Source organism: Toxotes jaculatrix, chromosome 23 (assembly GCF_017976425.1).
Source record: "Toxotes jaculatrix isolate fToxJac2 chromosome 23, fToxJac2.pri, whole genome shotgun sequence".
In the NCBI taxonomy this organism is placed as follows: Eukaryota; Metazoa; Chordata; class Actinopteri; family Toxotidae; genus Toxotes; species Toxotes jaculatrix.
This window is the reverse complement of record NC_054416.1, coordinates 4,104,725-4,117,287: the sequence shown is the minus strand read 5'-3', so window position 1 is coordinate 4,117,287 and position 12,563 is coordinate 4,104,725. Positions and strand designations below refer to the sequence as shown.

Sequence of the window (12,563 nt, the reverse complement as noted above, 5' to 3'; positions counted from 1 at the left end):
CAAAACAAAAAAAAAAAACAATCCATGGAACTACAAGTTTTTATAAACTGAAAACTAAATGACTCCCTATAAAACTTGGTGAGTTAAACTGGGACTGCACTCTGTTTAATTAACATTACATTGTACTGAATCTGGACGCAGCTTGTCTCTTCTCATGAAAACTTTGCAATGCTTATTTTATTTAAAATTTTAAATCCAGCATTGCTACCATGTTTGCTTGCTTGCCTGTGATTGGTCTGCCTGAGGGAGGGAGCTAGAACACTTAAAATTCAAAGGCTGCAGTCAGCCTGGTTACATTCAACTACTGCTGTGCACTAACTTTGAAAATTCTCATTTTGACCACAACTTAACCACAACTTTTGTAGCTATTTAACATTAATTCAAGAATTTAATAAATCTTTGGAAATTCCTTTCAAAACAAAAGTCTGCCACTGACTGCTGAAGATGGTATTAAATACCATTAATGTGAAAGGTGGTGCGACACTGACAAAAAATATGGCAAAGGTGTTACATATAGGAAAAACAGGGCAAATAATCAATAGTAATTGCCTTAAAGGTTGTAACTCCAGCATTATCGGAGACGTAGAGATTCTCTATTTTACAAAGATACATGATCACCAGACCCTCCAGCTTTGTACAAACACATACATCATCTGTTCATCCCATCACCATCTTATCATTCATCCTGTTGTAACGGCTTGGGAGCACTTAAGCAGATTTTGGTTCAGTCTGTCCTCAAAGTGTTAAACAGATTGGGCCATCGGATTTCTTGTAATGAAGGTGAGTGTGTGTGTGTTTGTGTGTGTGTGTGTCTGTGGTGGTGGTCAGTCGTGCAAAGTGTCTGAAACTTGGGAGGGTTAGATTAACTGTGAACATGATCTTCACTGAGGTAATTTCTCCCCTTCTGTGCTGGAGTGACACCCACACAAACCCCCCCCACCCCAACTCCCCCTCCCATTAGCCCACCAATCCCACCTGGTATTTTAATCTAGAATTAGGATCTAACACGTATCAGATGATTGTCCACTGCTTATACAGTAATTCTATACGCCTTCTATATCCTAAACTCTACTGACAGCGTCTCAGGAACAGATTTGGAAAGCTTCTTCCATGACTGGTGCCGAAAGGATTAGTCAACTGGTTACCTGACAGAAAACTAACTATGTCAGCTCAAGTAATCTAGTAAATATTTGCTGGTTACAGGTTCCTCCAACGCGAGAATGTGCTGCATTTCTCTGTTTCCAATTAATATGATGATTCCTCATAAACTATTTGACTACTCATGACAATGCAAGTGTAATAACATTTTCACCTAATCTGATGGTGTAATTGTTTTATGCCTATTCATAGGTCATTATCTGCATCTTGAAGTCTGAAGTTTTTGCTGGAGGAATTATTTATAATTTTAATTAGATTCATATAAATCTCCACAACACAAAACTGCAAATGGCAAACGTGACCTCCCCATAACTAACTGCTGTCTATCTATCAAAAATCCAAACTATCGTGATCATCGGCGTAGACACATCGGGACTCCAGATGTTCACGGATGAGGTTTCAGTGTCTGGCCGGCTCATGTCTGTATTCTAGACAGATTTGTAGATGGGATTTTAAACCTCGTCACCTTATTTTAAACCAGATGATCCTTCACCTGACTGCAACCTTTATGTAAAGCCTCATATTCACTCAAGGGATTAATCTGTCTCTGACTTCAGCGGACTTCATTGTCGAATTGATTGAAATTGTAAATGTAATATCTATAACTTAACATTCTTTATTCAGGCTTTGGTCCACTGAGGCTAAAGTGACACGTTAATGTTTTTTCCTCTCATCCATTCATCCATTATACGCCGATTAAATGTTATATGTTTGCGTTATAGCTGACAGATGCTTCGCCTACAATCCTTAACCTGATTAATAAGAAAATTGTCCTAAGACTGATTAATGAGCTACTGAGATCAGAAGGATTGAACCGGGCAGCAGATCATTAACTCCGTGTCCTGGAGTTGCTCTGTCGCACATCGATGTCTAGGGGCATTTTCATCATGTCTTGCCCTGGCAAGAGGTCGCAGAGGGTAGCTTATAACTACGATGTCTGTTTTAATTACATGGGCATTAACTGATCAGAGATCGCTGGAGCTTTGTGACCCGACGTGTCCTCTCTGCCAACTGTCGAGGCACATGTGATACCGGTTTTCATGACCGTGGGCACTGCGACTTCATTGTGCCATCCAGGAAATAACTATCAGTGAGTTTGTACTCTGTCATACAGGCAAAAATGCTTTAGCAAAAAAAAAAAAATAACATTAAAAAAATGTTTTGCTTGCTGTCTGATACCTGCGCTCATTTCTGCAGCGAACAACCTGTCGCTCTACATTTGCTCATCATCTCCTCCTGGTGCAGGGCTCCATCTCCATCAGATCCTACCCTCGGTTGTTTGCTCACTGCAGTTGTCCTGGCACTCAGTGTATCCTGAGGCTAAGCCAAACAAGCTGATCAGCCAGTCACCTCTGTACACATAACCCCCCACTAAGAGGCTAATGGCCGGGATGTATAATCCTTCTCAAAACATCTACAGAGATGCTAATTGTATCTAGCTATAAATACAGGTTGACTCCTTGTCCTCTTTCTTTATTCGTCTCTACACTCGAGCATCGGCTTCTCTGAAACATTTGCCCAAATACCAGGAAGGACTCGGTTACATAAGAGAGGCGGCAGATAGATGCTGCAAGTGTCAATAAACTTAATCGCAAGAAGGAAGCGAGCGCACGGAGTTTTACGCACGGTTGGATACATCATTCCATGCGCCCTGTCACCATTTCATAACTTCTGCGGTGAGCTACCGAGACGCAACGAGGCGAGATGTTCCCACTACCGATGTTCACACCGGACCAGGTCGCTCGGGTGTGTGAAAACTTGGAGGAGACCGGGGACATCGAGCGCCTCGGCCGGTTCCTCTGGTCCCTGCCCGCCGCCGTGCCTGGATCCGCCGGGGAAGCGCTGAACCGACACGAGTCCGTAATGCGAGCGAGAGCGCTGGTCGCCTTCCACGGAGGGAATTTTGAGGCTCTTTACCAGATCCTCCAGAGCCACCGATTTACGCGCGAGTCGCACGCCAAACTCCAAGACCTGTGGCTGGACGCGCACTACCGAGAGGCGGAGAGACTCCGTGGGCGGCCGCTGGGCCCGGTGGAGAAGTACAGGATCCGCAAGAAGTTCCCTCTGCCCCGCACTATCTGGGACGGCGAGCAGAAGACACACTGCTTTAAGGTAAATAACCTAATAACGATACACTGTGTAGGGTTATAAGTTGAGTGTGACTGGACCCCGGTTCAACCCACGTGTTCCCCGGTCTTTGATATCTTATCTGGCGCTGATCTGGATCTTTCATGGCATCACATTATAACATGACTTTAGATCATATCACATTACATATAACATTGAAAACTTGACCTTCTTCTCTTGTAAGGATGCCTTTTAACCTGACTCTGCTGCATCAAGCTGGTCTTTGAGCTCTTAAGATGATAATGGTCAGAGCCGTGGTTATCCTTCTGCCTTCTGCCGTGAAGCCTCCTAAAGCACTTTACGCCCGGTGTCCTGATGCAACATCAGAGATCTCCTAACAGTCAGGGCACTATTTTCTGACCAGATTATTCCTGCTCTGACATACTGTTAAACAATGTCAGACAAACAGATTATGGCTCCTTAAGATGCCAAAACCTTTAACTGTGAATGCATTATGTTTATTCACAATTTTTAAATAACATATGAGTAGAGCTATGTCACACAGCTGTTATTTATCTACTATATTACTGTGTGAAAGTTGCCATCATTCTTTGACTGCTTCATATATTCAGTTCATTGCTGTAACATTTACTGGTTGCAGCTGCAAAAGCCAGATTTTCCCACAGGATCCATTACAGTTTCATCAAATCTTTAATTAGTGGCTACTCCTCTCAGACATCATCTTAACTGGGAATGAGCACTGACCTGCAGGAGTCTAAATGACATTTTCAGTGCATCACCTGCAGAGGCAAACTAATAACCTGTGATGTCCTGATGTGCAGAACAGCTTGAGCTGTCATCATCACATTTAAAAAAACACATTTTTTTTAGAGTGATGAGACTGATACTCTGAATGAAAGTGCATTTTGTCACTTAAAGTTATGATAACGCCACTCGTTTGTTAAAATTCATAAGTGAGACATGGCCAACAAACCAAGTGGAAAAAAAGAGCTACTTCCAGGAGCAAGCATACACTTTGCCTCTTGAGTGTGTGAGCTCCCTCTTGTGGCAGGGTGAAATATTGTTCATTAGAGTAGCTAATCTCTAATTCTCTGCAGCAGCCTATTAAGCCCCTTAACATGATCCAATTTAATGGATATACATTTTTATGTATGCTTACAATGTAGGCTGTGATCATCTGTTTATAAATCTAATCTAATGAGATTATACTGAGCATCATATTGGAGTGATAAGATTATTGAGGTTTAATAGGATGATATCAAAATAATATTAGCCACTATACTGTGGCCACTTACCATATGGTGTCTTTTCAAAGTGCTACACATACACTGACAGAAAGTAAGAGCTGACACAACATATATGAGACACTTGAAGTAAGCATGGAAGCCTAATATGTCAAATGTTTCTGTGTCTTCTTCAGGAAAGAACTCGCAGTTTGCTGAGAGAGTGGTACCTCCAAGACCCATACCCCAACCCATCCAGGAAACGGCATTTGGCCCAGGCCACTGGACTTACACCAACACAGGTCGGCAACTGGTTCAAGAACCGCCGCCAAAGAGACCGTGCTGCGTCCGCAAAGAACAGGTATGTCAAAAACTACATCCGATTATGCTGATTATTACTCAAAAAACACTGTGACTACATTCAAGTTGTGTTGCGCAAACATTTCATGAGAGGTAGAACGTCCCTAAAAATAATGTGAAAAACTCAGTGGGTTAAAGTCTGTTAAAAGGCAAACAAGTAAATATTATGTGAAGAGGAAAAATTCCAGTGTGTCCTCCAGATTATATCTGTCTGAAGAGCTGTTAAAAAAAGACTCCAGTCTGAGACCTCACTCTCATCTCTCCCTCCACCCAGGCTGCAGCAGGATCCCTCCCTCCTACCTTCTGAAAGCTCACCTGATGGGTCCCTTCAGGAGCGCCGCCATCACCCCCACTTGCTGCCTACCTCCCCTCGCCACCTCGGCAGCCCAGAGGCCAGCGACTGTAGCACAGAGACCGAGCGCAGAGGAACAGGAGCCTCCACTCCAGAGATCTCCGTCAGCAGCGACAGCGAGTTCGAGTCTTGAGATGAAGGGACTCTTTTCGCGGACAGACTCTTGTCCCCCTGCAGAGAGACGAGAGCAGCGTCTGTCATCAGACTCAGACATATGTTAGAGACACTTGACCTGTCTGTGGCTGTGGACACACCGGAGCTGTTCTCAGAGAGAGAAGGGCGAGAACGAGGAGCCCACTTGATGTGGCTCTGAGTGGACGATGTAAGGGAATGATATGAGAAAACATTATGCACTTAAAGAAGCACCATGGCACATGACCTTGACTGTTATATGAATTAGTTTACTGCTGACCATGACTCAGGACTGTAGATAGGTAAACATCCATCGAGTACTTCTACATCAAATGAGTGTTTTTCAGCTGAAGTATTTATAGAAATAATGCCAATGGTCTTTAGATTATGTGAACATTAATACTTTAAGTTTTGATACTGGTTTCAGTGAATATTTCAAATAGATCATTTTCTAATAGATTTTATGTAAGCTACACAATACATTTGTATGGAAATCACTCAGACCCAGTAAACATTACATGCCTTGAACAGGCTACTATTGTGTGTGAATATGTTTACATGCACATTAATAATATTATCAGATTACAGCAAGACCCAGACCATTGATGCTATCACGAGGCCTATCCATGAGGCCTATAAATTAAAAGGTTTTTCAGCATGTGCATTAACTGATTAACACACCTACATTTTTCCTTAATTATTCGCTGTACCTAATCCGATTTCGTACGGTGCAATCACCTCGCACACACTGAAACACAGCTGTACTGTTACCATACAGCGTGATCAGGTCATAATGTGCATGTAAACATACTGAATGATCAATTCAACATGTTTCACTGCCTTAAAAAGGAATAAAGGGCATTACTTTTACAATGCAATAATACATAACAACATGACTTAACATTATGTAATTAACACTACATGTGTGCTGCTCAAAACACAAAACATTTTTGTTACCAGCTGTGTTTTACCTGTTCACTTCTCTTTTGGTTACTGTTACTGACATATCCAGGGTTTTCTTTAAATGCTCCTGAGCTGCTCTGATGATGAATTCCCGCAGGAGCTGAAACAGAAAAGATGAAAAAGAGAAAGTAAAGCACTAAATTGGTCTTAACTCAATGTGCCTATTACATCTGAGAACAGGGAGACCCGGTCAGACATGATTGTGTCCTCGTGTCACAGTGACACACTCAGAGGCTTACTGTTTGCTGTCTTTCTTACAATCACCATTTCTCATAACACATTACTGCATTTCAATGAAAAGCTGTATTTTGTAAATGTTTTATGTAAATAAATGAACCTATTTTTATCCAAAGTTTGGCTTTCTGCTCGGCAGACATGCAGATTTCTCACAAGCTTCAGTGCACCAGTGTTAAAGAAGCTGATTTTTAGGGTCGGTTTGCTACAGGGGTTGTGTTTACTTCTTTTCACTTCAAAAATGTTTTGCTCGTCTCGACTCTTCTTGTATTTGTTTTTTTTTTTAAATCAAGCCCCATAACATAGAGCTCCAACTATCAACTTTGCCATTTACTTTTAATAACAGAGACAAAAGCAGAGCCACACCTGTAATGCCTTAACTGAGTTGTTCTGTGGTTGAAAACAAAGACGGATTTGGTAATGTTTGCGGTCATGCCCGTTTTTAAGATTTGCCGACAATTTCCACAGCAGACAATCTGACTTGATAGCTGATTAATGAAAGCTCACTTCCATCAATTATGGCAACGCAGCAATTAATTACTATGCAAGTTAAAATGTCTGTAGTGAAAAGGGGCTATTCTACCTAAGGCTTCACTCCACGTTTGGCCTGTTGGTGATGTTCAAAACAAACTGAAACACACACTGACATATTATCACCTTACAGTTGATTTGGCAGATATGGAGCAACAGCAGCATCCACCTGGAGCTGTGTCTGTGCTTCAGGAGTCGTTATTCTCCAGTCTAAATGCTTTATGCTGCTAAACGCTGCACTGCGTTCACCAACGAGGTCTGTGGGTTGTTTGGTGCTGGACACGCAGAGTTCAGCGGTTTTACACGACACAACACTCACCAATGTTTTCCAGGCTCCAAAAATGTTATTCTACTCAGCTTGAAGTAAAAATATATCCCTTCGGGTGCACAAAGAAGAAGATTTTTAACTCAAGTTTAACAAGTTCACAAGTTGCAGGGTTGCAACACGTCTTTTTGCTCGTTTTACGGTAGAAAACAAAGGCGGAGAAACCATTGCAATGGCGCTGAGTCTCTTTTATGGCTGTAATTTGATTTTAACGAAGCAGAAAACGTTATAAGTAAAATAATATAGACACTAAACAAACGTAAAAAAGGGGTTTAAAAAAGTTGAAATAAGTTTTTAGACAAATTAAAACAAGAAAAATGAATGGTTATATAGGCGACGTATAAATGAATAGAGCGATGTATAAATGAATTTTAAAATGGCATCAGGTTAAAATGAGAAGTCTGTAGTACATATCATTTTAACCAAAATTAGAAATGTTTCTGATGCTTTTCTCGTTTATAGGCTCGGGATTTATTAATCTTGAATTTTGAATATGGACCTTTCCAGAAAAGCATTCAATAAAGATTATTATTTCCAGTATTACATTCCAAAAACATCATAATTCCTTAATCTTCACAGAGAAAACAGTGAATGTAAACATGTCCACAGAGTAGTGACATTTGAATTATAAATTAACCAAATGTTTTTTTTTTTGTTGTTGTTGCAAGATGAGCAGCATGTCCACTTTCAAAATGATTTGTAATCAAGCTGAAGGACCACTACCTGTTTCTCTCAGTGTAGTGTGGGCCTCCTTCCTCCCTGGCTACAGATAATGGGCGTCCTCACTTTCAGAAAGCCCGCCCACACTTGAAGGAGTAGTACGAGGACTTCTGCTTACCTGTCAGTTGTTGTCACTGCTAAATTCATGTATAGAAATCTTGTTGTTTGTTAGTTGCATCCCTGTCCTGGCAGGAGGGACGATCTTGAGCTGTTTATAGTATTTGTTTGAGGATGGACAGCGAGGGAAGGAAAGTGGTGGTCTGCGACAATGGGACAGGGGTAAGTAAGATGATCCAAAATGTTACCAGTATCAGTTCTGCATCGTCTTTATTCTATTCCAGATACTGAATTGAATTGTAATTCTTATGTTGACTGTATCCTCCTGTTTTTGATGCAAACCTGCAACGGGTGTGTCAGATTTCAGTGTTTTGTTTTAAAGCAATTGTTCCAAGAATGCTTCATTTAGTGGCAAACATCTGAAGAAGTCCAGGGTGTGCACACTCGAGCTTGATTCCACATCTGTCTGGACTTGCCATCCTGCCTCTTATGTGCACACAGCCATAAATGGTTGTCATGCTTTGAACTGAGCAACAATTGGATGAAAAGCAGGAAGAGAGACTTGAGGTGCTAAAACCCAGAGAGTGGCTCTTTAAAACTGTACTGTAGCATTTTAAATGTTGATATGTGAAAGGAGTTTGAGGTGTGACTCGTACCTGCAGTGAGCAACTGGCTGGATCCTGTTTTTTTTTTTTTGTTTTTTTTTGGTTATCTCTGATTGAAATGCATTGCGCCCCTCCAGGCTAAGGAATGTGTCTGTAGTCACAAGACAAGTTGAGACAGTACAGGACGAGGTGTAGTCATGACAGGCAGGGACGCAGTGAACTACACGCCAATAAAAGGCCATGTATCGCCGTAATTATTTACCAAATGCAAACCAAATGAATTATTCTACATGCTTTTAAAGATGTAATGAAATTGCTAATGCATTGTCTGATAAATAAGAGACAATCTGGTAAAAGCATTATAATAATACACTCAAGGTCAGTTTCCTGGATGCAGATTAAGCCCAGCACCGGATTAAACTGAATGGAACTGATTTATGAATGGAAATTATCCGTACGCTAGAGTAGGAGTACAGTTAATGTGCAGCATCAATTCAGGGCAGTACAAACAAACTTTCAGTTTCAGCTGATGAACATAAATTGGAACTTTATTCACACAAAAAATAAATCTCTTGCTGTGTTTCTCTCTCACATCCTCCCCAGTTTGTTAAGTGTGGCTTTGCTGGATCCAACTTCCCTGACCACATCTTCCCAGCCATGGTGGGTCGACCAATCATACGATCGAGCACCAAAGTGGGCAACATTGAGATAAAGGTGAGATTAGTTTCAGATGAGTAGGCAGCCTGCTCATTGGTCTTTCACTGAACCTGGTAGATGAAGTCGGTCTGAAGGCGTTTGGGCTGTGATCATGGAGGATTCAACAGAATAAAACATGAAAACTCAACAAATTCTTCTCCTTTTAAGTCTTATTGTGCATAATGTAACCAGGTTGCTGAGGGCACAATATACACTCTCATCTTTTATCTGGTCATATTATATTTTTACCATCCAATCTGCTGTAATCGGTTTTGGCTTGAGATAAATGACAACAGCAACAACAGGATAAAAACCCAGATTTACCAACAGAGTCACCAATTTTCATATTAACTCTAATAAGAAAATCTCTATCTACATGTAGTTGTATTCTATTTGGAAAAAAAAGGGGGGGGGGGGGGGGGGGGGAGCAAATGATTGTCTGGTAAGAGTAGATACACACTGTAAGACTTCTTCAGCTAATTAAATGCCTGACCTACCTGTGCTCCTCCAGCCCTTCTTACCCTTTAGCTTATACGTATTAAAGTGTCTTAGAACCGTACACCTGCTAGCTTCCTAAGACACAGTTAAGTTCATATGCTCGTGTAAGCTGAGGCCGAGCAGACCTTTAACCCCGGTAATTCTTGTGTAACCTGAGTGCAAAGGGTCAAAGCCTTTAGTCTTCCTCCATTCCATAAGAAAAAAAGACATTTCTTTATCTTTATTTATACCAAGATAAATCCACAGACCAAAACCACAGTCCACCTCAACAATGTCTGCACTGCTCCTGTTCTTTTTACCCAGGACCTGATGGTGGGGGACGAGGCCAGCGAGTGTCGCTCCATGCTGGAGGTGTCCTACCCCATGGAGAACGGCATGGTCCGCTGTTGGGACGACATGCTCCACCTGTGGGACTACACCTTCGGTCCAGAACGCCTGAACATCAACCCATCAGAGTGCAAGGTACAGACCCACTGGGCAGCTGCTGTGGGCATGTTTTGTTGTTGGTGCATATAAAAGAGAACGACTGAAGACGTGTTCTTACCTCTTCAAGATTCTGCTGACTGAGCCACCCATGAATCCCACCAAGAACCGGGAAAAGATCGCAGAGGTCATGTTTGAGAAGTACCAGTTCCACGGCATCTATGTGGCGATTCAGGCTGTGCTGACTCTGTATGCTCAGGGTAAAGTAACAACAACCTTTAAACATTTAATGGATTAAAGCTTCTGTGTATTCATTTTGAGGAGTCTGACCTCTAAGCTAATTTGCAACCTCCATGTACTGTCTGTTTCAACTGAATCTACAGGTTTGCTTACCGGTGTGGTCGTTGACTCAGGGGATGGTGTCACCCACATCTGTCCCGTGTACGAGGGCTTTTCCTTACCCCACCTCACACGCAGGCTGGACATCGCAGGACGTGACATCACACGCTACCTCATCAAGGTGAGTGGGAAGACGCTTAGCTCAGTGTTTTGGATGGAAAGCGTCAACACTGCACACGAAGAAGTGAGAAAAATGGGACAAAAATAAAAGTGGTTCGAGTAAAATTTAACACGTTGCATCTGTCAGTAAACACTGATCCAAGAAAAACAGTTTTGATCCCTGATTTTACAAATCACCTTTTAATCTTCCCACCATCAGCTCCTGCTGCTCCGCGGCTACGCCTTCAACCACTCGGCTGACTTTGAGACTGTGCGTATGCTGAAGGAGAAACTCTGTTATGTGGGATACAACATCGAACAAGAACAACGCCTGGCCACAGAGACCACCTACCTGGTGGAGTCGTACACGGTATGCTGAGGAACGAAATCCCAGGAAAGCATTCTTTGGAAAATTTAGCATTGGCCCACCAAAAGGAATAGTTCAGCGTTTTGGGTAATACTCTTTTCTCAGTGCCTCTCTTAACTGGGGGAAGCAGCTATAGTCTGAGGTAATGATGGCCTCGATCTCTCTAACTCTAAAGAAGAAGAGCTAAAAGGATCCAGTACATTAAATTTCAAACATAATTTTGTGTAACAATCAACCAAACCAACAGTGTTCTTTCTCTGGTCCAGCTCCCTGATGGCCGACAGGTGAATGTGGGAGGAGAGAGGTTTGGGGCTCCTGAAGCCCTCTTCCAGCCTCACCTCATCAACGTGGAGGGAGCAGGAGTGGCCGAGCTGCTGTTTAACACCATCCAGGCTGCAGATATCGATCTCAGGTCCGACTCTCATCACTGCTGTCTTTAATGAAAAGAAATAAAAGTAAAAGAATGTTTTTTTTCATCTGAACAGAAGTTAGACAGACAGAGCGTGTCATTTTACCATCTGTCCTCTCTCTTTCTGTGCAGGGCAGACTTCTATAAGCACATTGTTCTGTCGGGAGGGACCACCATGTATCCCGGCCTTCCATCCAGACTGGAACGAGAGATCAAGCAGCTCTACCTGGAGAGAGTGCTAGACGGAGACACTGAGAAACTATCAGTAAGAACTTTAATATTCATGACATTTAACGGGGCTTTAAACTGTTGATAATCTGTGTTTTAAAAACACAACAGCACCAGGACGTTAAATAAAATAAAACGTGTACAACACAGAGAGAAACACACATAAAAATCAAAAGCAATAGGGAACATATGTACATTTAGTGCACTGTGCTCTAACTACATCTCCCCTCGTCTCTTCACACTTGTGTAGAAGTTTAAGATTCGCATCGAGGACCCCCCCAGACGTAAACATATGGTGTTCCTGGGTGGTGCCGTGCTGGCCAACATCATGAAAGACAAGGACTCCTTTTGGCTGAGCAGAGCGGAGTACCAAGAGAAAGGCCTGGGAGTGCTGCAAAAACTGGGAGGTGGAGTCAGATAATAAACAAATGAATAAATAAATAATTACATAACTAACTAACTAAATAAATAAATGAATAAAAATTAAACTGAAAAATAAAATTTCACCCCAATATTTCACGTAATCAGCAGTTTGAGACATTTTTGACACTTAAATCAAGTCTTGATTCAAACTCATGCCAAAAAAAAAAGAAATTGCATTTGTGTGAAATTGTTTTAAATGACCAACCAGAAACAGAACGTTCGGAGTGAATCTAACGTCACATTGCCTTGGACTTTCCTTATGTAAAAAGATAC

At 41.9% G+C, this 12,563-nt stretch overlaps 2 protein-coding genes across 2 annotated transcripts; both read left to right on the top strand.

The window, feature by feature from the left end:
• Positions 1-2,848: 2,848 nt before the first annotated feature.
• six7 (SIX homeobox 7) lies at positions 2,849-5,815 on the top strand. The gene is made up of 3 exons (XM_041031247.1): positions 2,849-3,270; positions 4,667-4,830; positions 5,104-5,815. Exons 1-3 carry the CDS (start codon positions 2,863-2,865, stop codon positions 5,312-5,314), a joined length of 783 nt encoding a protein of 260 aa, XP_040887181.1. The 5' UTR covers positions 2,849-2,862; the 3' UTR covers positions 5,315-5,815.
• Positions 5,816-8,178: 2,363 nt separating this feature from the next.
• Positions 8,179-12,552, top strand: zgc:101810 (uncharacterized protein LOC493612 homolog). Its single transcript, XM_041030851.1, has 9 exons — positions 8,179-8,365; positions 9,352-9,462; positions 10,246-10,404; positions 10,496-10,625; positions 10,749-10,885; positions 11,084-11,233; positions 11,497-11,642; positions 11,772-11,904; positions 12,118-12,552. Exons 1-9 carry the CDS (start codon positions 8,318-8,320, stop codon positions 12,286-12,288), a joined length of 1,185 nt encoding a protein of 394 aa, XP_040886785.1. The 5' UTR covers positions 8,179-8,317; the 3' UTR covers positions 12,289-12,552.
• The last annotated feature ends 11 nt before the right edge of the window (positions 12,553-12,563 follow it).

Coding starts and splice junctions, on each gene's coding strand:
- zgc:101810 (XM_041030851.1), top strand. CDS start 8,318: ATGGACAGCGAGGGAAGGAAAGTGGTGGTCTGCGACAATGGGACAGGG. Junction 10,886..11,083: donor TCACACGCTACCTCATCAAG/GTGAGTGGGAAG, acceptor TCCCACCATCAG/CTCCTGCTGCTCCGCGGCTA. Junction 11,643..11,771: donor GCTGCAGATATCGATCTCAG/GTCCGACTCTCA, acceptor CTTTCTGTGCAG/GGCAGACTTCTATAAGCACA.
- six7 (XM_041031247.1), top strand. CDS start 2,863: ATGTTCCCACTACCGATGTTCACACCGGACCAGGTCGCTCGGGTGTGT. Junction 3,271..4,666: donor AGAAGACACACTGCTTTAAG/GTAAATAACCTA, acceptor TGTCTTCTTCAG/GAAAGAACTCGCAGTTTGCT. Junction 4,831..5,103: donor GCTGCGTCCGCAAAGAACAG/GTATGTCAAAAA, acceptor CCCTCCACCCAG/GCTGCAGCAGGATCCCTCCC.